The following is a 25,740-nucleotide window of genomic DNA, read 5'->3' on the forward strand; positions in this document are numbered from 1 at the left end:
GTTGGTCCTTGAACACTATGAGGAGTTTCTGGGGGATTGCTGGAAAGTGGGACTCTCAGTGGGTGCCTCCAGGGGCCTCTATGAATTGTATGAATTGGGTAAGGCCATTCTTAAGGGTGCAGCTAAGATCCCTAGTGGGGAAAACATGTTGCTCAGGATTAAGTCCTGGAGGTGGTTTCTAGCCCTCTAGCAATCTCCCTGGGTTGGGGACTAAGGTCACACAAGGTATGTCCAGAAACTTCCTCGTTCCCAAACTAGGGACCAGGGACTAGTTTTGTGGGTGCACTTTTACCACGGGGATGGGGACATGGCTCATTGAATCAGAAATTGTGAGCCGCAGATAAAGCTCTTTGCTTGCTTCTCACCTCCTGTGTGACCCTCCATCCCTCTGCAGCTGGGGTGGAGCATCTCGATAGTGTTTTAGGGATGGCTGCCGTGGTCTCAACATATTTTTCCCAAGTTTTGGCTAGTAGCACCTGGGACATAAAATACCCAGTTATTTTTTAAAAAGGTCAGTTAAAAAGGGGATTTAGCTTTCTGACAAGCTCAAAACAGATTGGTAGAGAGTTAAACAAGTGCATGCTGCTGCTGCTAAGTCACTTCAGTCCTGTCCTGGTAGGCTGCATAGGCGGCAGCCTACCAGGCTCCCCCATCCATGGGATTTTCCAGGCGAGAGTACTGGACTGGGTTGCCATTGCCTTCTCCGAAACAAGTGCATGAATGGTGTTAATTTAGGGTTTCCCTGGTGTTCAGAGGGGTAAAGAATCTGCCTACAGTAGCAGTTTGTATCTGATGTGGCTTCCCAGGTGGCTCAGGTAAAGAACCCAACTGCTAATGCAGGAGACAAAAGATTTGAGTTTAGTCCTAGAGGTCAGTAAGGTCCCCTGGAGAAGGGAATGGTAACGCACTCCAGTAATCTTCCCTGGAAAATGTGGACAGAGGTGTCTGGCAGGCTACAGTCCATGGGGTTCCAAAAGAGCCAGACACGACTTAGCAACTAAACAGTCTGGCTATTTAACATTCAATGTTAAGAAGTTCAAGCGGCTGAACTATGATCTTAGAATCAATGGGCTAGCAGTTTGCCAAGATGCTTAACCTATAGGTAAATATGGAAAGTCGGTTGCCAGGACTCTTGTGCTTAGAATTGAATTTAGAGATACAGCTTCATGTAAAGTTTTTTTTATTGGTAATAATTGGGTAATTCTGAAATCTACTAAAATGCAGTTGATACAGTTACAGGTGTGTCATAATGGTGACTTACAATTTCTAAATGTTACACCTCATTCGTAGTGGGAAATCCTGGCCATTATAATCGGGACATCCCATCTCTGAGAAGTTGTGCCCTGTAGTCCTCCCCAAACCACTCCAGCCACAGAACCTTGAGTGTCCAGTAATTAAGTCCTGGAGTCCTGTGTTGCTAGTTTTAAACTAAGGCGGCTCATCAGTAAAGAATCCGCCTGCAATGCTGGAGACACAGTTCTGACTACAAAGCCAGAAAACTCATACCTTCACCTTAAGGTGTACTCTCAACTTTTATGCCCACAAGTTTCCTTAGCCTTCAGCTTTATGACAGCCTGTGCATGTGCTAAGTCCCTTCAGTCTCACTCTTTGTGACCCTATGGGCTGTAACCTGCCAAGCTCCTCTGTCCATGGGATTCTCCGGGCAAGAATACTGTTGCCATGTCCTCCTCCAGGGGATCTCCCTGACCCAGGGATCAAACCTGTGTCTTTTACATCTTCTCCATTGGCAGGTGGATTCTTTACCACTAGCGCCACCTGGGAAGCCCTTATGACAGCCTAGGGATTGCTTTAAGTGGGTCAGATTACCCTTAGTTCAGCTTGCTCATGAATTTAGGGCTGCCAGAAGGGAAGGATGGGGGGAAGGGGTAGTTTGGGATGGATAATATACTGCTATATTTAAGATGGATAACCAATAAGCAGCACCAAGTTCCTTATCGGGACCTCCTGTTGTGAGAAAACTCAGGCAAGCAGACCTGGCCAAGGAGGGTGATTACGGTCAACAGTTCCCTAACACTTTGTCGTGGGGACTGTTGGTGTATTTTTATTTTCTAGGATATTTATAGCAGGACTTCACAAGATACTAACAACTCTCCCAGCCCAGTGTCCTCTGACAATGCTGGGTGTCCTGGGAAGGGGGAGGCTGGAGGGGGGCTGACAAAAATCACCCTCAGTTGAGAGTCTGTGTTCTAGAATCATCTGGGACCCTGCCCTGAATTCTCTCCATGGCACCAACTCTCCAAACTAAAATTCCACCCTCTTGCTCAGCAATCGCACAAACCCCAAGCAGCAAAGATTATCCTGCAGAGGATCTTGTCTCTTGAGGAAGTAAAGAGACAGAGATCATTGTTGATTCATGGGTCCTGGGATGGTCCTCTTCTGTCCTGACTTCAAGAGAAGAACCAGCAGCCCAGCCACTCAGCAGCCAATGTCCAAGTAAGGTTTTGTCACTCGAAGTGCTGCCAAACTTCGGTGGGTCATTTTATTCAGGTCCATTCCAAACAACCTGAGGACACAAGAAGGGAAATATTCCAGGCCACTGTGGTGGCATTCAGTCCTTACAGCAAATCTCTCATACATCCTGCTTGGTTACAATATGTTAATTCCATTAAGTAGTTCATCATTGTAAATCAAATCTTATTGGGAGATAAACTTGCCCTAAGCTACACCCCATTTTTAAGACCCTAGCCTGTCTTAACAAATTTAATTTGTAATCATCTTACGGAAGGGCTTCTCCTGGTAGCTCAAACAGTAAAGAATCTTCCCACAATGCAGGAGACCCAGGTTTGATCCCTGGCTGGGAAAGATACCCTGGAGGAGGAAATGGCAACCCACTCCAGTATTCTTGCCTGGAGAAGCCCACGGACAGAGGAGCCTGGCGGGCTATAGTCCATGAGGTCACAAAGAGTCGGACACGACTGAGCACACTGACTCCTGACCTCAAGCCCTGGGTCCCGTCTCCTCCAGAGGCAGGGACCATCTCTCACCAGAGGACTCGGAGTTTGCAGCCCGGGTGGCTCAGCCTCTCGCACAGCAGCCTGACACCTGTGTTCCCCAGGGCGTTGTTGGTCAGATAAAGGTCTGTGAGGGTCTGGTTGACGCCCAGGGCAGAAGAAATGTCCTCACAAGCTTTGCCTGTGAGGCTGCAGCTGTCGAGCCTGTAGAAGACGAGAAGTGGTTGAAGCAACGTCAGCAGTTCGTGTTGGAAAGTGTCAGCTTCATAGGGAATCAGGGTGATGTTTTTAGGGATCAGTTTAAGAAAGAAGCAGACTAGAATCAGATCAGTCCAGGTTAAGGCCGATGTGGTGAGGGAAAGCATTTCATAAAGGCATTTAAAGACACTCCCCTTTGCTGTACAGTAGAAACTAACACAACATTGTAAAGCAACTATACTCCGATAAAAATTAAAGCTTTTAATTTTATTTATTTTTATTTATTTTAATTTTTATTTATTTTTGGTTGTGCTGAGTCTTTGTTGCTGTGTGGGCTCTGGTTGTGGTGAGTGGGGGCTACTCCCTAGCTGTGGTGCTCGGGCTTCTCATTGCGGTGGCTTCTCTTGTTGCAGAGCTTGGGTTTCAGCTGGTTCAGCTCATGGTCTCAGTAGTTGTGGCTCACAGGCTCTCGAGCTGAGGATCAGTAGCTGTGGCACTCAGGCTTAGTTGCTCCCTGACATGTGAGGACTTCCTGGACCAGGGTTTGAACCCGTGTCTCCTGCATTGGCAGGCAGACTCTTTACCACTGAGCCACCAGTGAAGCCCCAAAATTAATTTTTTTAAATAAAAGAAGAAAGAAAGAAAGAAAAAAGATTTCTCAATTCATAGCTCCATCTGTAATGGATATCCTGGTTCTGCAGCCAAGAATTTCTCCCTCTGGTAATTCTATCCCAATTTCTCATTGAAACCCCCATCTCAGGGATTAATGTCTACAAGCTCTAGCAGTAGATATAGGGTCAAGGGCTAAGCTGGTTGGTTTCCTTGTCCCCAGCCACCATGAGAGGTTCCCTCTGGGCACAGGATCCATCCAAAACAGTGAATCAGAATCATGCTTTCCCTAGAGATTTTTTTGTTCAGAATTTGCACCTGAAAAGAAGTCATCTAAAGAGCTGTAGGCATTTTGCCACCATGTATTGGATCAAGGCTAACCTTAACTCCTAATGGAGCCAAGACAGCAATAAGTAGAGAAGATAATGGAGATCAAGTATCCGAACGCCTAGATCAAGCCATACCTGAAACCTACACTTCCAGTTACACAACTTGATCAATGCTCTCCCCCATCTTCTTCTTCTTCTTTTTTTTTTTTTTTTTAAAGAAGTCAGCATGATTTGGGCTGCTTCCTGCCCCACCCAACACTATGCCATCTGATTTTCTCTGGTTTCTATTCTGTCCAATTGTGTTTCTTTCCTGTAGTCCATGCTGTTACAGTAAAAACAGGTAGCATTGAAGTGTTGTTGTAGCTGGGATGTTAGATGGAAATGTTTTCATCTTTGGCTGAGGCTGTGAAGCAATATGTGCCTCCAAACAATGTATAAGGCAACAGTTCAAGACTTGAAATGGAAGAGAAAGACCCAGGTGGGTGATGTATAATCACCCACCTCACAGGCACAGAAGGGTCACGAGTAGGACATATGGTGAGAGCTGGGGAGGGGACTGTGGAAAGCTTGACCCAGATCATTCCATGTCAGGAGCACCTCCTCTGGGGTCCCCATGAGAACACACATATGATCCCCATGAGACAGGTATCATTTGGACACCTGCCAGACTGGGAGGGGGTGGAACTGACATCCCAGAGGGAACCTAGCCACACCAATGAAGGGAGAGATGGGGCTTCCTTGGTCCAGTGGTTAAGAATCCACCTGCCAGTGCAAGAGACGTGGGTTAGACTCCTGGTCCGGGAAGACCCCGCATGCTGAGGAGCAGCTAAGCCCATGAGCCACAACCACTGAGTCCGTGCTCTAGAGCCTGTGCTCCACAAAAAGAGAAGCCACCACAGTGAGAAGCCTGTGTACTTCAACTAGGGAAAGCCCTCTCGCAGGAAGCAAGACCCAAGTGTGGCCAAAAATAAATAAATAAAAGGGAGACATTGCTATCCCTAAGCTCTCATCTTCATTTCCAGTTACCCAGGGCCCCAGATAAGCAAGAGATTCACGAAGGGAAGAAAATTAAAAATAGATAAGCCTGGGCTTCCCTGGTCGTCCTGTGGTTAAGAATCTGCTTGCCCATGGAGGGAGTAGGGGTTCGATCCCTGGTCCAGGAAGATCACACATGCCAGGGAGCAACCACAACTACTGAGTCAGAGCTCTAGAGCCGGTGAGTCACAGCTACTGAAGCCTGCCTGCCTAGAGCCTCTAAGAGATTCTTGACCATCTGAGCCACCAGCATAGACTCCCAGGAAGAGAAGCCAAGGCAATGAGAAGCCCTTGCCCCGCAACAAAGAGTAGCCCCTGCTCTTTGCAACTAGAGAAAAGCAGTGAAGACCCAGCACAGCCAAAAATAATTAATTAACACAATTAATTAAAAAAAATAGACACAGCCTCCTCTCATTCTAAGTCTTTTGGGAGGAAGGGATGGGCTGGTATTGGGAGAAAGGGGAAGGAAGAAAGGTTCATTAACATTTGACTGAAGTTTATTCTGGACCAGACTGAATTTAAAAAAATATATTTATTTATTTATTATTTATTTGACTGCATCAGGTCTTAGTTGAGGCATGTGGGTTCTAGTTCCCTGACCAGGCATTGAACTCAGGCCCCCTGCATTGGGAGCGAGGAGCCTTATTAGCCACTGGACCACCTGGGAAGCCCCAGATTGAACTTTTATTACATAAAGGTTACCAGAAAGCTATAAATCTGCCCAAGTAAATGCCCAGAGAACAGGGGAGTTTTACAGAACATGTTTAGAGGCAATGACTGGATGGAAAAATTTAGCCTCTCTATTTGTATTCCAGAGGATGAATTACTCTGCGACTCATTCACACAGCTTTTCTTTCCACCTCTGAGCATCTCGTATCTTCCAGAGAGATGGAGGCATGGAAGGATAACCGTCCAATAGAAAAAAAGATAAGGACAGATCCCCTCCCACCCCTGCCAGGGACCAGCATCACACCCAGCAGTCCTGCCTCCCAGCCACTCACCACAGTTTCTGGAGTCTGCAGGTGGGGTGTCGCAGCCCCTCACACAGCAAGGACATGCCACGGTCTCCCAGGTCATTAAAGCTCAGGTCCAGCTCCCGAAGGTGGGAGCTGACCCCAAGCACAGCAGAGAGACCCTCACAGGCCACAGAGCTGAGCCGACAAATGCGGAGCCTGGGAAGACATTAAGCACAGGAGAGAGCTGTCTCATTTCTTCTGAAGTTTTTTGGGGGAATGAGAGGGGTTGGATCTTACTTCTTCCTCCAGGGATTGAATCCCGGTCCTCAGCAGTGAAAGCAGGAAGTCCTAACCACTGGACCACAAGGGAATTCCCAGATGTCTTCAGCTTAATGGGGTCGAAAATGCTACCGTATTAACTAGAGAATATTATGCAAAAGAAGCAGACTCAAAGATAAGAACAAACTAGTGTTTACAGGTGGGGAGAGGGAATGGGGGAGGGGCAAGATGAAATTGACAGTCCTGCTGCTTTTTTTTTTTTTTTGCCCCATCCAGCAGCTTCTGGGGTCTTAGTCCCCCAACTAGGGATTGAACCCCAGCCCCCAGCAGTGAAAGTGTAGAGTCTTAACCACTGGACTGCCAGGGAATTCCTTATTTTCTTTTTTTTAAATTTGCTTTTTCATCTGTTCCATCATTTAAAAATATAATCTCTGAGCCAGATCTTATGCTAGTCACTGGAACACGTTGTTGCCACAGTGTGTTGTTCCTGTACTTCTGGAATACAACAACACACTCACAAATTTTGATAAGTGACACTGAGGAGAAAAATAAGGTCAAATAGGATCCTAAAAGTAATCTTATCTAGGGGTTGGAGAAGGTGTGCATGAAGAAGAAGCATTTGCTTTGGATCCTAACAGATGAAACGGGTATTATCAGGGTGAAAAAAAGGAGAAATCAGAGCAGAAGTGCATCTCAGGGAGACTTCCCTGGTGGTCCAGTGGCTAAGACTCCAGGCTACCAATGAAGGGGGCCTGGGCTTGATCCCTAGTCAGGAAACTAGATCCCACATGCTACAACTAACAGTTTGCATGCCACAACTAAAAATCCTGCATGCTGCAAGTAAGACCCTGGGGGCGGCTAAATAAATAAATAATAAATAAAATAAATGTTAAAAGAGAGAAAAAAAAAGGAGTGCATTCCAGGAAGCAGGAACTGCTTGTGCAAAGGCCCTGTGGCAGAAAAACCTTTGACAGGAGGCCGAGGGAGCTAGAGGTTAGGAGAGGAGGGAGGGAGACAGCCCCCCTGAGCCCAGGCAGGAGGGCAGGAATTGTGACTTTGGACTCCTAGGAAAGTGAGGAAAGCGGGGACTCACCGGAGGGTCTGGAGTTTGCACTGGGGGTGCCTGAGGCCTTCACACAGCAGCAGCACCCCGGGATCCCCCAGGTCATTCAGGCTTAGGTCCAGCTCCACCAGGCTCTGGTTCACGTGGAGGGTGGACGCCAAGTCTTCACAGGCAGCACCAGTGAGGAGGCAGATCTTCAACCTGCAGAAAATCCAGTTTGGCGTATGTTTGGGAGTGTTTCCTGTACAATGCTGATGCTATCCTCCCTTCCCCCAATCTTTTTAAAAAGTTTTATTACAGTAGACTTGATTTACAATGTTCTGTTAGTACCTGCTGGGTAGCAAAATGACTCAGTTATACGTATGTGTTCTTTTTCATATTCTTTTCCATTATGGTTTATCACAGGATGTGGAATATAGTTCCCTGTGCTGTACAGTAAGACCTTGTTTATCCATGCAGTTTATAATAGCATCTGCTAACCCCAAACTCCCGGTCCTTCCCTCCTCCACCCCGCCTTCCCCTTTGCAACCACAAGTCTGTTCTCTGCAACAGTGACTCTCTTTGTTTCATAGATAAGTTTATTTGTGTCATATTTTAGATTCCACATATAAGTGATAGCATTTTAGATCCCACCTGTAAGTGATATTATTTGACTTTCTCTTTCTGAGTTGTTAGGAAGCACAGTACAAACTAGCCGGTTGGAGGAAGTCCTTGGGAAAATGGCAAAGGGCCAGAAATATCCCGGCTTGGTGTGCTGCGGGCAGAAAAACATTTCCTGCCTTTGGTTATGCCCGGCGCCAAGATATAATAATAAATATTAAGGATGTTATTTGAGAAAATGAGTTATGGGATAAGCACATGGGTCATTTAGAGTGCGTTGTCCTTGAAATATTTTTACTGATTAGATGTTAACCCTGTATGCATTCTGTTGGCTGTATATTCTAAGCTCTTTGTTCCCGCTTCTATAAAAAGGCTTGACTGCAGAAATAAACTTGTCAGTCCTTGCAAGAGACTGTCCGAGTGTCATTCTTTCAGGTTCGTCGTTTCCAAGTCCCGGGGAAAAAATCCCCAACACTGAGTGACTGCTTAGTATAATAATCTCTAGGTCCATCCATGTTGCTGCAAATGGCTGCCCCCAATCTTAAAAGTAATGTTTTCAAATAAACAACTTGTTTGAAATATGGCCGAAGGCCTAAATAGACATTTCTCCAAAGAAGACATATAAATGGCCACAAATCACACGAAAAAAAATGTTCAACATTATTAATCATTAGGAAAACACAAGTCAAAAGCACAGTGAGATATCACTTCATACCCGTTCGGATAGACATTATCCAAAAAACAGAAAACAACAGGTGTTAGTGAGGATATGGAGAAATTGGAACCTCTTTGCACTGTTGGTGGAAATGTAAAATGGTCCAGTGGCTACGGAAAATAGTATGATGGTTCCTCAAAAAATTAAAAATAACTGTGTGTGTGTGTTCAGTTGTGATTGACTCTTTGCAAACCCATGAACTGTAGCCTGCCAGGCTCCTCTGTCCATGGGATTTCTCAGACAAGAATACTGGAGTAGGTTGCCATTCCCTTCTCCTGAGGATATTTCCCACTCAGGGTTTGAACCTGGGTCTCCTTCTACTCTCTGAGCCACAGTGAAGCCCATATGAGGTCCTAGAGGAGTCAGATTCACAGAGACACCGGTAGAACTCACCACAAAATCCGTAGCCTACAGACTGGGTGCCTCAAACCTTGACACAGGAGCCTCAGGCCTGAGTCTTCGAGTGCATTTCCTGTCAGGTCCAGCTCCAGCAGATGGTGACTGGTGCTGAGAACAGATGCGAGCTCCTGGCAGGCCCCGGCCTCCAGCTGGCACTTCCTCAACCTTGGGAGGAAAGAGAAGAGTTGAAGAGGGAACCATCTTGCTTTTCCACATCCTGATGGTTTCTGCCCTGGCCCATCGAATCAGCCGATATACTTCCCTGGTTGCTCAATGGAAAAGAACCTGCCTGCCAATGCAAGAGACATGGGTTCGATCCCTGGGTCAGGAAGAACCCCTGGAGGAGGAAATGGTAACCCACTCCAGTATTCTTTCTTGGGTCCTGGGAAACTCCATGACAGAGGAACCTGGTGGGCTACAGTCCATGGGGTTTCAAAAGAGCTGGACATGAACCTACAACTGTCCCTAAAATTACAGAGACAAACAGGATTTTGTCACTTCCAGATAGAGAATCCTGTCTAATAAGATAAATGAGTGAGTAATTATGATCCAGTATAGGTGGTCTCTGGAGAAGGAAATGGCAACCCACTCCAGTACTCTTACTTGGAAAATTCCATGGATGGGGGAGCCTGGTAGGCTATAGTCCATGGGGTCGCAAAGAATCAGACATGACTAAGTGACTTCACTTTCTTTCTTTCTACAGTTCCTGTTGGAGAAGGAAATGGCAACCCACTCCACTGTTCTTGCCTGCAGAATCCCATGGACGGAGGGGCCTGGTGGGCTGCGGTCTATGGGGTTGCAGAGAGTCGGACACAACTAAGCAACACACACACACACACACATAGGTGGTCTCATGGAGGCAGTACACAGAGTAATAGTTCAGAGCAGGGTCTCTAGGGTTCAACAACCTGTTCCCCACCCCCCATACTTTGACCTCAAGGGAGCATTTTGTTGTGCTTTTTGGGGTTTTTGTTTGTTTAGCTGCACCCCATAGTGGCTTGTGGGACCTTAGTTCTCAGACCAGGGATTGAACCCTGACCCTCAGCAGCGAAAGGACAGAGTCCTAACCACTGAACCACCAGGGAATTCCCTCAGGAGCGTTTTCATCAGGTCTCAGCTTTCTGTTACATGTGCCACCAGGTCTCAAGTCACAGACTAAAATAAGGATAATAATTATGCCGGCCTCAGGGTTGTTGTGAGGATTACATAATTTATTAAAGGCAGTGGGTGTAGAACCAGCCTGACACATGGTCAGTGCTCCATCTACGTGAGTTACTGTTTGTTGAACATCCTGGTGGAGGGGCCTCCTCACCCAGCTTTGGCAAATGGTGTGCAGTGAGGGAAGACTCTCTGGGAGGATTTGAGCTGGTACTTGAAGGGTAAATAGAAGTTGATTTGGAAGAATAAGATGAGGGGCAGTGAGATAATAGAAAACACACACACACACACACACACACACAGGTCTCTGCTCTGGCTCCTGGCACAGAGTTCCTAAATCTCTAATTTCCTAAGTGATAAAACAAAAGCAAAAACATGGGACTTCCCTGGTGGTCCAGTGGTTAAAATCTGCCTTGCAATGCAGGGGACACAGGTTCCAGGCAATGAAGCCTTACTCTGACGCCATCTCCAGGTAGATAGTGTTAGAACCAAGTTAAACTCCAGGACACCCAGTTGGCGTCACATGCCTTCGTGTGGGGATAACTCCACACATAAGTGTCAGAAGTAGAGTGTTGGGGGACTTCCCTGGAGGTCCAACGGTTAAGAGTTTACCTTCCCACTGGGGGGGTCTGGGTTTGATCCCTGGTCGGGGAACTAAGATCCCACATGCCTTGTGGCCAAAAAAACAAAAATACAAAACAGAAGCAATATTGTAACTAATTCAATAAAGAGTTTAAAAGTTGTCCATATCAAAAAAAAGAAAAAGTCTTAAAAAATGGGGAAAAAATGGAGCGTTCTTATGAGTAGTAGTAATGAAGTAGTTACGAAGACACAGAGGGGGAAGGCAGGGTGTTTTTTGGAAAACAGTGGCACTGAAGAAAAAGGAAGTTGCACAAGAAAAGGATCTTTGCATGGAGACCTCTGGGGTTCTGAGTACTCAGGATGTGGTCAATAAATAGGGTGTGGGTTCTGGGTGGGCAGGTGGCCCCAGGGACTCCTCACCATGTGGAAATGACTGGGGTCAGAAGAGGCCAGAAACAGGTTCTGCAAAATGCAGAGTCCAGAGCAGGGGTCTCAGGTCAAGGGTCTAAGGGCAGCTCTAATTCGAGCTCAGTGGTAAAGAATATGCCTGCCAAGCAGGAGATTTGGGTTCGAACCCAGGGTTGGGGGGATGCCCTGGAGGAGGAAATGGCAGCCCACTCCAGTATTCTTGCCTGGAGCATCCCATGGACAGAGGAACATGGTGGGCTACAGTCCATGGGGTGGCAAAAGAGTCAGACATGACTGAAGTGACTCAGCACACTCACACAAAGTGCAGAGTCCAGGAGAGGTGGCATCTCAGGTCACGGGTCTAAGGGCAGCTGTGATGAGAGGTAGGGGTTTGGGGATTGGCATTTGGGGAGATGCTTCAGGCCCCGGGACACAACCAGCTTGTCCCAGGAGGTCACAGAGGTGAAGGATGTGTTCCCAGGGAGGGGGGGCGGGACACTCACTGCACCACTTGCAGCCTGCACTTGGGGTGCTGGAGGCCCTGACAAAGCAGCTGCACACCCAGCAGCCCCAGGGCATTGCCACTGAGGTCCATCCTCAGTAAGTGCTTGTTGGCGATCAGTGCGGTCGTCAGGTCCTGGCAGACGGAGCTGGAAACTTGGCATCTCTTCAACCTGAGACGCAAAGAAGAAAAGAGCCAGGTGATTTCGTTTGGGGTTGTTTTGTAAAGGGGCTTCCCAGGTGGCACTAGTGGTAAAGAACCCGCCTGCCAACGTAGGAGATGTAAGAGATGCAGATTCGATCCCTGGGTTGGGAAGATCCCCTGGAGGAGGGAATGGCAACCACTCCAATATTCTTGCCTGGAGAATCCCATGGACAGAGGAGCCTGGTGGGCTGTAGTCCACAGGGTCACAAAGAGTCAGACACAACTGAGCGATTAAGCACGCATAGTTGGTTTACAAAGTTCTGTTAGTTTCAGGTATACAGCAAGGCAAGGTGGTTCAGCTATACCAAATATATACATATATAAAAATTTTATGAATACATATATGAATATATATATATATATATCAGATTCTTTTCCTTTGTAGGTTATTATAAGATACTGAGTAGAGTTCCTTGTTCTCTAGAGTAGATCCTTGTTGGTTATCTATTTTATATGTGAGCTTTCCTGGTGGCTCAGAGGTAAAGAACCCACCTGCCAATGCAGGAAATGTGGGTTCAATCCCCGGGTTGGGAAGATCCCCTGGAGAAGGCAATGGCAACCCACTGTAGTATTCTTGCCAAGACTACAGTCCATGGGATCGCAAAGAGTGGGACCTGAATCAGCAACTAAACAACAACAGAGTGTGTATATTTTAATCTCCACCCCCTAATTTATTCCTCCTCTCCCCATTCTCTCTTCTTTTCTCCATCACTACAAGAAGGTAATTAAGTTAAAGTGAGGTCATGAGGGTGGACCCTGGTGCAATATGACTGGTGTCCTTCTATGGAAAGGAGATTAGGACAGAGACACACACAGAAGAAAGACCCTGAGAGAACACAGGGAGAAGGTGGCTGTCTGCAAGGCAAGGAGAGGGGCCCGGAGGAAACCAAGCCTGCCGACACGCTGAGCCGGAGCTTCCAGCCTCCACAGCTTTGAGAAAATCAAAGTCCATCACTTAAGTCATCCAGCCTGTGGTGCTTTCTTATGGGAGCCCAAGCAAACATCATCCTATGATTTTTTGTTTTTTGGCTACACCACGCTGCTTGCAGGATTTTAGCTCCCCAACCAGGGTTTAAACCCGTGCCCCTGGCAGTAGAAGCTGGACGTCTTAACCACTGGACCACCAGGGAAGTTCCGTCCTATGCTGTTTCTGATGGAGCCCCTTGAGATGGAACAGTAGGGCCCCCAGAAGCTCACAGACCAGCCTGGACTCACCTCAGGTTCTGCAGTCTGCAGTTGGGGTGACTGAGTCCCTGACATAGCAGCTTCACCCCCCGGCTTCCCAGGGCGTTGCTGTGCAAAGCCAGCTCCACCAGGCTGGGGTTGGTGCTGAGGGCAGCAGCCAGCTGCTCGCTGTAGATGTCGGGTAAAACGTGCCTCTCGGGGCTGCGGGAAGGACAGACAGGATGGTCGGTTTACGAAGATGTTTGGTCCTTGCACATGTGCTCAGTCCCTCAGTCATCTCCCACTCTTTGCCCGCCAGGCTCCTCTGTCTGTGGAATTTCCCAGTAAGAAGACTGGAGTGGGTTAGCATTTCCTTCTCCCAGGTATTTTCCCAACCCAGGGATCAAACCCACATCTCCTGTGTCTCCTGCATTGGCAGGTGGGTTCTTTACCACTGAGCCTGAGGGCTTCCCAGGCCGCGCTAGTGGTAAAGAACCTGCTTGTCAATACAGGAGATGTAAGTGACAGAGGTTCGATCCCTGGGTCGGGAAGATCCCCTGGAGGAGGGCATGGCATCCCATTCCAGTATTCTTGCCTGGAGAATCCCATGGACAGAGGAGCCTGGTGGGCTACAGTCCACGGGGCTGCAAAGAGTTGGACACAACTGAAGCAACCTAGCACACACGCATGCACCAGGGAAGCTCTATATTTGAATATAGACTGAGTATTAGACGATATTAAGAAATTGTGTTTTTTGGTTGTTGCTTTTGTTTTTTGCTATGCTGATAGATTCCTGGGTTCAATCCGGTACTGAACCCAGGCCCTTCGCAGTGACAGCAGGAAGCCCTAACCATTGGAAAGTGAAAATGAAATTGCTTAATCGTGTCCAGCTCTTTGCCACCCCATGGACTGTAGCCTACCAGGTTCCTCCGTCCATGGGATTTTCCAGGCAGAATACTGGAGTGGGTTGCCGTTTCCTTCTCCAGGGGATCTTCCCGACCCAGGGATTGAACCTGGGTCTCCCACATTGTAGGCAGATGCTTTACTGTCTGAGCCATCAGGGAAGTCCCCTAACCACTGGACCACCAGGAAATTCCCAGGAATTGTTCATTTTTTAGGAATGATGATGCCATGGTGAGGGAAGCGGGCACAGGTTCAATCCTTGGTTGAGGAAATAGGATTCCACAAGCCCAGCAGGAACAATCCCCCCCAAAATTTTTTTTTGAGGAAAAATAAAAAGCAAGACAGGGAAAAATATATGAAGCACATTTGGCAAAATGTTGCTAACTGGTCAAATAAATGATGAATATATATATTCATCTATCTATCTCTATATAAATACTCTGTGTATATTTGAAATATTCCATTGTAATTTTTTTTTTTCCAAAAGCATTAGCAAGCAACTCAGAGAGGGCAGAAAACCATAGAGCTCCACTACTTGATTGAGTTACTATCAGGGAGCTCTTTAAATTTATTGGTTTATTTATTTTGGCAGTGCATGCAGCTTGGGGGATCTAAGTTCAAAACAAGGATTAAACCCGCACCCCCTGCAGCAGAAGCATGGAGTCTTAACTACTGGATCACCAGGGAAAGCCCCAGGGAGCTCTTTGAAGCCTTTCATCTGTACTTGTGGTTCCCAAGTGTGGTCCCCAGGCCAGCAGCATCACCTGCTCTTCGGTCTTCATTCTCTTTCAATAAAGTTTGGGTGTTTCCCCTGTTATGCTGTCTTATGTCAATTTAATTCTTAGGCCCAGTCAGAGACCCTAAGAAGGAAGAGGATTCTTCTTCCCCCGCAGTTCCAAAGCTGATGAAATCATTGTGAGACTGCACAAACGATTATTCCATCAGTTTTCCCACATATATGCCTTTCCACAGCTTGCCACACTGGAAACTCAAGTCTTGTCATAGCCCTAAAAATGTATTGTTCTTTTGTTAAAACTGTACATAAGTCCAAATTCTTTTTGTTTAAAATTTATTTTTAATTGGAGGATAATTGCTTACAACATTATGTTACTTTCTGCCATACAGCAACATGAATCAGCCATAGGTATATATATGTCCCCTCCCTCTTGAACCTCCCTCCCATCTCCCACCCCATCCCACCCCTCTAGGTTGTCACAGAGCACCAGGTTGAGCTCCCGAGTCAGACAGCAGATTCCCACCGGCTGTCTAATTTACATATGGCAATGTATGTTTCCATGCTCCTCTCTCAACTCCTCTCACCCTCTCCTTCCCGCACTGTGCCCACAAGTCTGTTCCCTTTGTCGGCCTGTGTCTCCATTGCTGCTCTGCAAATAGGTTCATCAGTGCCATCTCTCTAGGTTCCATATATATATGCCTAAGCCCAAATTCTATGGATCCCTTTGGATTACTCATTTCTGGGTTCATTCACGTGTAAGTGGTAATGGACGTGCCACTATACTTCTATTTTTTTCTTTTTTTAGCTTATGAATCTCTGTCTTTTGTAAGTCTAATTTATAAGTCCCCAGTTTCACAACCTAAGAGAGGAGAGGGAACAAGAATGTTTCCTTTCCACTCCACTTATGTTGAAATCTTTGCTTCTAAGGTGATTCCTCAGGGAACCCAAACCAAAACAAAGTCCTAGCCAAACAAACACACAGAAAATGTCACTTGCTCAGAGTTTCCTTCACTGACCACCTCCTTTCATGTTGCCCTTCCCCCTCCAAGTCACTGTCTGTTATATAATATTACCCGGTTTTACTTTCTTCCTAAGAGATAACTGTTTGCAACTACCTTAATCAATTTCATTTCATTTGCCTATTGATTTATTTACTATTCTTTGTCTATCTTCCATCTCCATTGAATGTTTGCTCTGTTAGGGGCACTGGCTGGCTTATTGATACTGTCTTCAATCTATAAAAAAAAAAAAAAGCCCAGCAACAAGGACTTACTGTATAGCACAGGGAACTATACTCAATATCTTGTAATAACTTATAATGGAAAATAATCTGAAAAAGTATATATATATATACATATTATATATCTGAGTCACTTTGCTGTACACCTGAAACTAACACAGCATTGTCAATCAACTACACCTCAACGTGAAAAAACTTTTAAGGAAAAAAAAAAAAAAAAAGACCATATAGTAAGTTTAGAAAAATCACTGGGAATTCCCTGGAGGTCTAGTGCTTAGGACTGTGTGCTATCACTGCCAGGGGCCCAGGTTCCATCCCTGGTCAGGGAACTAAGACCTCCTAAGCCCAGCAGGGCAAGGACAAGGAAAAAAAAAAAAAAACTGAAAAAAAAGGATAGCCCAGCCCACAGATATAAGGCCCTGGATAATATATGTTGACTGGATACATTCTCCTTGACATGGGCCACTATTTAGTCCCCATAAGTATTGCTTAGGGCTTCCCTGGTGGCTCAGTGGTAAAGAATCCACCTGCCAATGCATGAGACCTGGGTTCCATCCCTGGGTCAGGAAGATCCCCTGGAGCAGGGCATGGCAACCCACTCCAGTATTCTTGCCTGGAAAATCCCATGGACAGAGAAGCCTGGCAGGCTACAGTCCACGGGGTCTCAAAGAGCTGGACACACTGAGCAACTGTTAGTGTTTTTGTTCTTGTTGTTTAAGAACTAGAAAATGACCTGGGCACTGTTGACACTTCGGAGCCAAATAGTTGTTAGTGATGGAGGCTGTCCTGTGCATCGTAGGATATTTTTGCAGCATCCCTGACCTCCACCCACTAGACCCCTAGCATCTGTCTGATCTCCCCTAACTGTGACAGCAAAATCCTTCTCCACATATTGCCAAATATCTCCTAGGATGGAGGGAAAAATCACCCACTTTGAGAACATGAACTTGGCTAAGGGCATGAACTCGGGGAGCGAGCCCCAGCAAATACTTACGACGTTGCCAGGGGCCATCTCAGCCCATCTTCTCCATCGGCTTGGTAGGCAGCCCCGAACAGCTGCAGCACCTCGGCGTTCCTGCAGCTCTTCACACAAAAGGAGGACACCATGTGTTCCATCTTGGTGGTGATGTTGTTGACCACGACCACCTGGAAGTGGCTGAGGGCTTGTTGGATGAATTCCTCCTCCTGGAGCTCGTACAGGCAGCCGAAGACCTCCAGGGCGCCCTGCTTCAGGGTGGACCCCTCGCTCCGAGCCTTGCTGCGGATCCACTCGAGCAGCTCGGTCTTGAGGCCAGGCGAGACCTTCCAGCCCAGCGTTTTCTCCAGGTAGCTCCTGGTCTCCTCGTTCAGGAGTCCAAACAGGAAACGGACTGTGAGGGCTAAGAAGCTCCTCTCGGAGAAGGCGTACTCGGTCAGCAACCTGCTGAGGTTCCGCTCGGGGCCGGACCCGCTCGCTCCATCATCCAAGACGTAGTGCATGGCCGCGAAAAATTCCTGGAAACTCAGGTGGATGAAACTGTAGAGCGTCTCACAGATGATGTCCTTCTGGAAGATGTTCATGTTGAGGAAGGAAGAGACGTCCGCCGCGTCCAGGCCGTGCTCCCGGAGATCGCGCTCCGCAAAGAGGATCTTCTGTTCCCAGAGGCCGTGAGCCGCCAAGGCGCACAGCCCCCTCCGGTTGGGCGGGGACGGCAGGGTAGGGGTCCCTGGCTTGGGTTGCATCAGACTCAGGAGGTAGAGCAGGTACACGGCCGTCGTGGTTCTCGACCTCCGTCTTAAGAGCCCCCCTCCCTCCAGCTGCTGCTTGAGGCAAGTGCAGACCACCCAGCACACCATGGGGACAAAACACAGAGTGAAGAGGGGCTCGTCGTCCCTCACGAAGCTGAAGACCTGGCTGGCCTGCTCCCTGTCGTGGAAATACCTGTGGAAGTACTCCTTGCGCTCGGCCTCGGAGAAGCCCAGGATCGCCACATGCCTGGGATGCTCGAGCGAGCGCTGGAGCTTGGCCAGAGCGGTGGGCCGCGTGGTGATGAGCAGAGACAGCTCGGGCAGGAGCTTTTTACGAATCAGGCTGCCCAGGAGGACCTCCGCGGGCGCTTTCTTCTCCCAGCAGAGGCACCAGGGGCCCTGCGGGTCGTGGAAGGATGGTCTGAGTTCGTCAAAGCCATCCATGATGACGAGGAGACGCTCAGGCACGCGGACGAGCTCCTGGAGAGGAGCGCAGGGCTCCGGCCAGCAGCCGGCCAGGAGGTCTCGTACGCTGAGCTCTGTGGTGCCCCGGTTCATCTCCCGGCAGTTGATGTAGCAGACGTAGTCGAACCTGTTTTGGAAGAGCTTCCCGTCGGCCCAGTCGAGCATCACTTTGTGGGCCAGCATGGATTTGCCCATGCCCGCCGCGCCCTGCAGGACCACGGTGCGCGGGGGCTCAGGACGCTCTTCATCTGGCTCGAAGAGGGCCTCGATCTGGATGAGGCTGGCCGGTTGGCCAGCGGTCCCCACGTGTCCCCGGCCCGTGTCCAAGAGCTTCTGCTGGGCCCACCTGGGGCTGGAGTGTTCCTTCGCCAGGAGGAGCCGCGTATACCGGTGGCTGAGGTTGACGAACTCCCCCAGGCGCGCGTTGCGGTCTTCCATTAGCCGGAATTTCCTGCGGACGTAGTCCCTGTAGGTTTCCTGGGGATCTAACAGAGAGGAATGAAGGACCGTGAAAGATATATGGTCAGCAGCCTTTAATGAATGCATGCATTAATGCAAACTGTGGTCTAGAGAACTATTTGCTTTACGATGACCTTGGAAGTCTTTTCTAGATGGAGCCTGGGAACTTTGGTACTTTGGTACAACACCACAGATCTTGCCTCCTTGTGGGAAGCAGAAGCATCAACATAGGAACTGTTCTTTTTTTGTTGTTTTTTTAATTTCCCAGGTGGCTCAGATGGTAAAGAATCCTCCTGCAATGCGGGAGACCTGTGGTCCATCCTTGGGTTGGGGAGATCCCCTGGAGAAGGGGACAGCTACCCACTCCATTATTCTGGCCTGGAGAATTCCATGGACAGAGGAACCTGGTGGGCTACAGTTCACAGGGTCACAAAGAGTCAGACACAACTGAGCGATTTTCACACTTCACGTTAATAGGCGACCCAGTGATAGAGTCTGCCTGCCAGTGAAGGAGATGTGGGTTCAGTCTCTGGCTTGGGAAGATTCCCTGGAAAAGGAAATGTTAACCCACTCCAGTATTCTTGCCCGGGAAATACTATGGACAGGGGAGCCTCGTGGGCTACAGTCCATGGGGTCTCGAAAGAGTCAAACATGACTGAGCACACCGGCAGGGATAGTTGATTTATTTACAGTGTGGTACCAATCTCTGTTGTACAGCAAACCGGCTCACTTATACACATATAGACATTCTTTTTCTAAATATTCTTTTCCATTATGATTTATCACAGGATACTGAATATACTTCACTGTGATACTGTAAGACCTTGTTTATCCATCCTACATAGACTAGTTTGGATCCGCTAATCCAAAACTAGTTCTTCCCTCCCCTACCCACCTCCCCCTTGGCAATTAGGAGTCTGTTCTCTAGGTCTGTGAGTCTGTTTTGTGGATAGGTTCATTTGCACCATATTTTAGATTCTACACATAAATGATATCATATGGTATTTGTCTTTCTGACTTCACCTAGTGCGATAATCTCTAGTTGCATCTATGTTGCTGCAAATGGCCTGATTTCATTCTTTCTCATGGCTGAATAGCATTCCAGCTTCTTCAGGCTGGAATGGATAAAGAAGATGTGATATATATATTTATCTTTATCCATTCAACTGCCGATGGACATTTAGGTCATTCCCATGTCTTGGCTACTGTGACGAGTGCTGCTGTGAGCAAAGGGGTGCGTGTATCTTTTTGAATTAGAGTTTGTTCGGGTATATGCCCAAGAGTGGGATTGCTGGGTCATATGGTAATTCTAGTTTTAGTTTTCTGAGGAACCTCCATGCTGTTTTCCATAGTGGCTGCACCAGCTTACATGGCTCGTGGCTCACCTTTTCTCGGAGCGGCAGCCAAGACGTCCAGAGAACATGCTGACTCGCTGCCCACTGAGGGTGGGCCACCAGGTGGAGCGTCTGGAAGAGGAATTTTGCCAGATCAGCTGGCACGTATCTAACTAGCCCTTCACAACAGTAACTTCCATTACATCAAACTGTCTACATGGTAATAACTCACTGCCCGTAGGTGTCGATCATAGTGATTGGCACCTCCATCCATCTGATTAATCCCTCAGCCAGGGCATTCTGAGTTGGCTTGGAGTCCTCCTCCCCTTCAGCCCCACACCAGAAACTAGCATTTTTGAAATGTCTTTTATAATATGTACCTGGCATATTTTTTATTTGATACTTATTTATTGAGCATCTTCTTTCATGGACTCCAAAATATATATTTATTAAGCACTTAGTATAAAAAGTGGGGTTTCCAAGACAGCCAGGGTGATTGAGTGGGGGTGGGGGGGGCAGAAAATGAGTAAAGGAATCACAGAGAAAGTAGTGCCTTCAGGGTTCTGATGGATGAATAGGAGTTTTCCAGGTGAAGAAGATAGAGGGAGATACTCCAGGCAGCTCGAACAAAGGCCAGGGGGATGGGTTAGAGGTGGCTCTTAGGAGCCCACCAATCATCAAAGGAGAAGGGGTGATCTTCTCCAGTGATCCTGTGATTAAGAACCTGCCTTCCAATGCAAGGGGCACAAGTTCAATCCCCAGTGGGGGAACTAAGGTTTCACATGCCTGCAGGCAACTACAGAGAGAAACTGGCATGCTACAACGAGGACCCCGCATGGCACAAGTAAGACCAGGTGCAGACAAATTAATTAATTAATTTTTAAAACAGGAAGCAGGAGAAAAATCTTGAAAAAAACACAGCAAAATAAAAACACAGAAGAAGGGAATCAGTGGGTGGCAGCCTCAGCCCGGGCCACCACCACCTCCTTACCCTTCCCTTGATCCTCTCTGTGGCCTCTCTCCCACAGGTCCTTCCTGTTGATCTGATGAAAGACGCTGAGGGCCAGCAGCCAGGCCTCCCGTGGCCCGAAATGAGCCGCCAGCAGCTGGGCCATTTCCAGGGGACCCGCCGGCTCCATCCGCCCCCAGGGGATCTTGCCCTCCCCCATTTCTGTCGCAGTCCCCAGGTATAACTTGAACTTCTTCAGCTCCACGGCCTCCAGTTCCTCCAAGTAGGTGCAGAGGCGACCCAGGTCACTCCTGAGCCGGGCTGGGGACATGGGGGCGCTGTGGGCCCTCCAGGAGAGAGGCTGGAGGGGTGTTTCTATACCCGGGAGGAGTGAGTCCACATGCCCAGCTCTGATCACCACAGGCAGTGTTGTGAACGCCCAGACAGCCCTTCTGTTGAAATAGTGCCTCCTCCCGCTTCTATTCCTTCCCACCCCTCCCCACCACACCCTCACCTCACCAACAGGTCCATTTTGAAGAGGAGGAAGTGGAGACAGATTGGGAAATCGCAGGAGGTCTTGAGTGGTAGTGAGGAAGACTTTCACTTCTCTCCTTCTTCCCCGCTCCCTGGACCAAACACTCTTTGTCCTGCCTGCTGTCTTCCTTGCCTCACTGGGTCCGAGGTAGATCTAACGATCAAAGTAGTTACTGCCCTTGGGGGTGAGGGGACGTTTCCCTGGTGGTGCTAGTGGTAAAGAGCCCGCCTGCCAATGCAGGAGACATAAGAGAGGTGGGTTCAATCCCTGGGTGGGGAAGATCCCCTGGGGGAGGGCATGGCAACCCACCGTAGTATTCTTGTCTGGAGAATCCCATGAACAGAGGAGCCTGGTGGGCTACAGTCCAAGGGGTTGCACAGAGTCAGACATGACTGAGACAACTTAGCATGCACGCTTCCTCGTGGGAGAATTAGACCTCCTTTCCGATGATATCGGACTTGGCTGTGTCGCTTGCATTAACCAATGTCATGGGAGCAAATGTGAACATGAGATGTGGGTGAAGGGGAGCAAATTTTTCTTCCAGGTATTGATGAGGGAGACGGAAGCTCAGAGGGGTACATGGATTCTCCACCATCACACAGCTAAACAAGGGCAGAGGTAGACATCTCATCTCCTTCAGACCAGGAAGCTGCCCTCAGATGAATGAAAAGGGCATAGTCAGGACTTCCCTGGTGATCCTGGAGTTCAGAATCCCTCTTCCAGGGCAGGGAGTGTGGGTATGATCCCTGCTGGGGGAATTAAGCCCACAGACTCTGGAGCCAGCCTGCCACAATTAAGACCCCACGCAGTGCACCCCCCCCCACCCCCAACCCCCAAGAAGATGCAGTCTGGAGAAGGATGTAGCTCAAATAGCTATCAGGTGTTTATGCTGGGGAAAGATTTAGGTTGGATGGGGAGAAAGGAGGGATCTTATAATTGGATATTCTTTTTTTTCTTAAAGGTTTATTTATTTATTTTTGGCTGTGCTGATTTTTCATTGCTATATGTGGGCTTTCTCTAGTTGTGGCGAGTGGGGACTATTCTTCCTTGTGGTTCTCAGGCTTCTCATTGTGGTGGCTTCTTGTCGTGGAGCAGAGGCTCTAGGGAGATGGTCAGTAGTTCTGGCACACGGGCTTAGTTATTCCATGGTACATGGAACCTTCACTGACCAGGGATCAAACTCACGTCCCCTGCATTGGCAAGCAGATTCTTATCCACTGTGCATGCCTGCATGCTAAGTCACTTCAGTCATGTCTGACTCTTTGCGACCCTATGGACTGTAGTCTGTCAGACTCTTCTGTCTGTGGGATTCTCCAGGCAAGAATGCTGGAGGGGTTTACCATGCCTTCTTCCAAGGAATCATCCCAACCAAGGGAATCGAACCCACGTCTCTTGTATCTCCAGCATCGGAAGGCAGGTTCTTTACTACTAGAGCCACCCAGGAAGCCCCTTATCCACTGTTCCACCAAGGATGTCCAGGGAGCCAGTGAATGGTTTTGAACACAGCAACAAGGTGAAGAAGGGGTTTGGGGGAAATGCTTTGGTTTCTAGGTCTTTCTAGGGACAGTGATGCAATGTGGACACCCTCTATGGTCTTCACATTCCTCTCCACCCACCCCTTGCCCTGAGGCTTTTCTGGTCAAGTGAGAGCCTGGAAGAGCTTTATAAGCTTCACCCAAAACTTTTACAGGCTTGGTGAGGAAATGAAGAAGTAGGACACAGCATAAGTCCTTCCATAGTCTATGTAAACTGGGAATTTCAGAGATGAGCTGTTCGGCTCTGACGCTTACTTGTGACATGCTTTAATCATCCTGTTCTCACTTCCCTCTTTCCTCAACCACCATCCACACTGGAAGTCTGCCTCTTCAACTGCTGGTGCTTCTAGAAGGAAAGACAGGAGCCCTGTGCTTAGCAGAAAGGGGAGGCATTCGTGAGGGCCAGTCAAGTTTTCTGGACTCAGAATAGAGCTGGATTCATATATAAACAATATGGCTTTTCATGTAATAAACTATAGTGAAATAGAATAATATACATATATATATATTATATGACTGAATCACATTGCTGTATACCTAAAATTAACACAATACTGTAAATCAACAATGCTTCAAAAAATTTTTTTAGTGGTTAAGGAATGAAACTGGGGTTAGTGAACATTTCTGGGTACAATTGCAAAATCATGTTTCCAGGCAGGGATTCTCAAACCCTGATGTGCATCACCAGGAGACCTTATTGAAATAAAAATTCTATTTTAGTGGGTGTGAGGGTCTACATTTCTTTCTATCTTTTTATTAATTTCACTGGAGTAAAATTCTTTACAGTGTTGTGTTAGCTTTTGCTATACAGCAAAATAGATCAGCCATACATGTACACAGACCCGCTCTTTCCTGGATTCCCTTCCCGTGTAGATCACCGCGGAGCTCTGAGCGGAGTCCCCTGTGCTATACAGCAGGTTCTCACTGTTCTCTACTGGGCATAGATGTCAATCCCAATCTCCCAATTCATCCCTACTTTCCCCTTGGCATTTGTACATTTGTTCTCTACATCTGTTTCTGCTTTGCAAATAAGTTCATCTGTACCATTTTTCTAAATTCCACACATGGGCAATATTATATATTTGTTTTCAAGGTTCAGCATGTAATAGTATATATCTGTACTTCATTCCTTTTTTGGCGGAGGGGCTTCCCTGGCGGCTCAGATGGCAAAGAATCTGCCCACAATGCGGGAGACCTTTCTATCCCTGGGTCAGGAAGATCCCTTAGAGAAGGAAATGGTGACTGACTCCAGTATTCCTGCCTGGAGAATCCCATAGACAGAGGAGCCTGGTGGGCTACATTCCATGGGATTGCAGAGTTGGACATGACTGAGCGACTAACACTTCATTCCTTTTTATGGCTGAATAATATTCTTTTGTGGGACTTCCCTGGGGACTCGGTGGTGAAAAATCCCATGGACAGAGGAGCCTGGTAGACTGTGGTCCATGGGGTTGCAATGGAGTTGGATATGAGTTGTCGACTAAACAGCAACAATATTCCTCCGTTCGATATGGAATGGTTTTGAGTATGGGAGGGATGCAGTCAGACCTGCATCAGGGAAGATATCTCAGGGTGATCATGGACAATGAACCAAAGGAGGCAGCCTGGAGCCGTGGTGCAGGCTCTGACCTGGGACAGGGAATGCGTTCGAGGAATTCAGGGGTGAGTCACACGAGTTCTCAGGCAGGGGGTGAGAAAGAAGGTGGTGCTAGCCTGCACCCTCTAAGGGTTAGATCTGGGCTTCCCCGATGACGCTCTCATTACCTTACCTCTTCCCCTCCTTTCCCAGGAGGGAAATACATAGTTCTAGGAATTCAGAGGGGAGGGAAGCTGAATCGCTAACCTGTTTCCTAACACTCTTTCAAGAAAACCCTTCTTTCTCATGGGAAGGAAGAGACTTGGCAATTTTTGGGCCTTCTGGGGCTCAGCACTGTTTCTGGAAACACAGGAAAGGAGCCATTCCAGTGCATGACTTCAACTTCTACTTCTATAGATAAGGAGGGACATTTTTTTTTTTTTAAAGCCAATTCAGGAAACACATAAAATACTTCTTGAGACTTTTCCCTCTCACCAAGAAGATGTGATTTTCTGATTGTAGACAATGACATCTCTGTATCTCTCTCTCTTTTTTGGCATGTGAGATTTTAGTTCCCTGCCCAGGCATGGAACCTGTGCCCCAAGCAGCTCAGTCTTAACCTCTGAACCTCCAGGGAAGTCCCAGCAATGCCATATCTTTATTTATAAGTATTCTAGTGTGTTAATAAGTGGAAAGAAATGTAAGGAGGTTAAGAAATTTGGGGGCTTCCCAGGTGGCTCAGCAGTAAAGAATCCGCCTGACAATCCTGGAGACACAGGTTTGATCCCGGGGTCAGGAAGATCCCCTGGAGGAGGAAATGGCAACCCACTCGAGTATTCTTGCCTGGAGAAGCCCACAGACAGAGGAGCCTGGTGAGTGACAGTCCACAGGTTCGCAAAGAGTCAGACAGGACTGAGCTTCTGAGCATAACCTGGATAAAGTATGCTGAAGAATCTCTGGCAGAAGTCTGAGACACAGTTTTCATGTTGACTGTAAATCTAAATTCCCTCATGTAGAGGAGACATATCCTAGTTTTTTTAGACATATCCTTGCTTTTTCTTTAAGACTTTTTTTTTTTTTTAATTTGGCTGTGTTGGGTCTTAGTTG

General features: G+C 47.8%; 1 protein-coding gene across 1 annotated transcript; it reads right to left on the bottom strand.

Annotated features, from left to right (window-relative positions):
- Nucleotides 1–96: 96 nt before the first annotated feature.
- Nucleotides 97–21,318, bottom strand: NLRP12 (NLR family pyrin domain containing 12). The gene is made up of 10 exons (XM_055552779.1): nt 21,030–21,318; nt 20,090–20,170; nt 17,047–18,730; nt 13,225–13,395; nt 11,807–11,977; nt 9,150–9,320; nt 7,472–7,642; nt 6,148–6,315; nt 3,006–3,176; nt 97–2,524 (listed from the first exon to the last, which is right to left on the bottom strand). The coding sequence occupies exons 1-10, from the start codon at nt 21,316–21,318 to the stop codon at nt 2,437–2,439; spliced, it is 3,165 nt and encodes a 1,054-aa protein (XP_055408754.1). The 3' UTR covers nt 97–2,436.
- Nucleotides 21,319–25,740: the final 4,422 nt, after the last annotated feature.

Source organism: Bubalus kerabau, chromosome 17 (genome assembly GCF_029407905.1).
Source record: "Bubalus kerabau isolate K-KA32 ecotype Philippines breed swamp buffalo chromosome 17, PCC_UOA_SB_1v2, whole genome shotgun sequence".
NCBI lineage: Eukaryota > Metazoa > Chordata > Mammalia > Artiodactyla > Bovidae > Bubalus > Bubalus kerabau.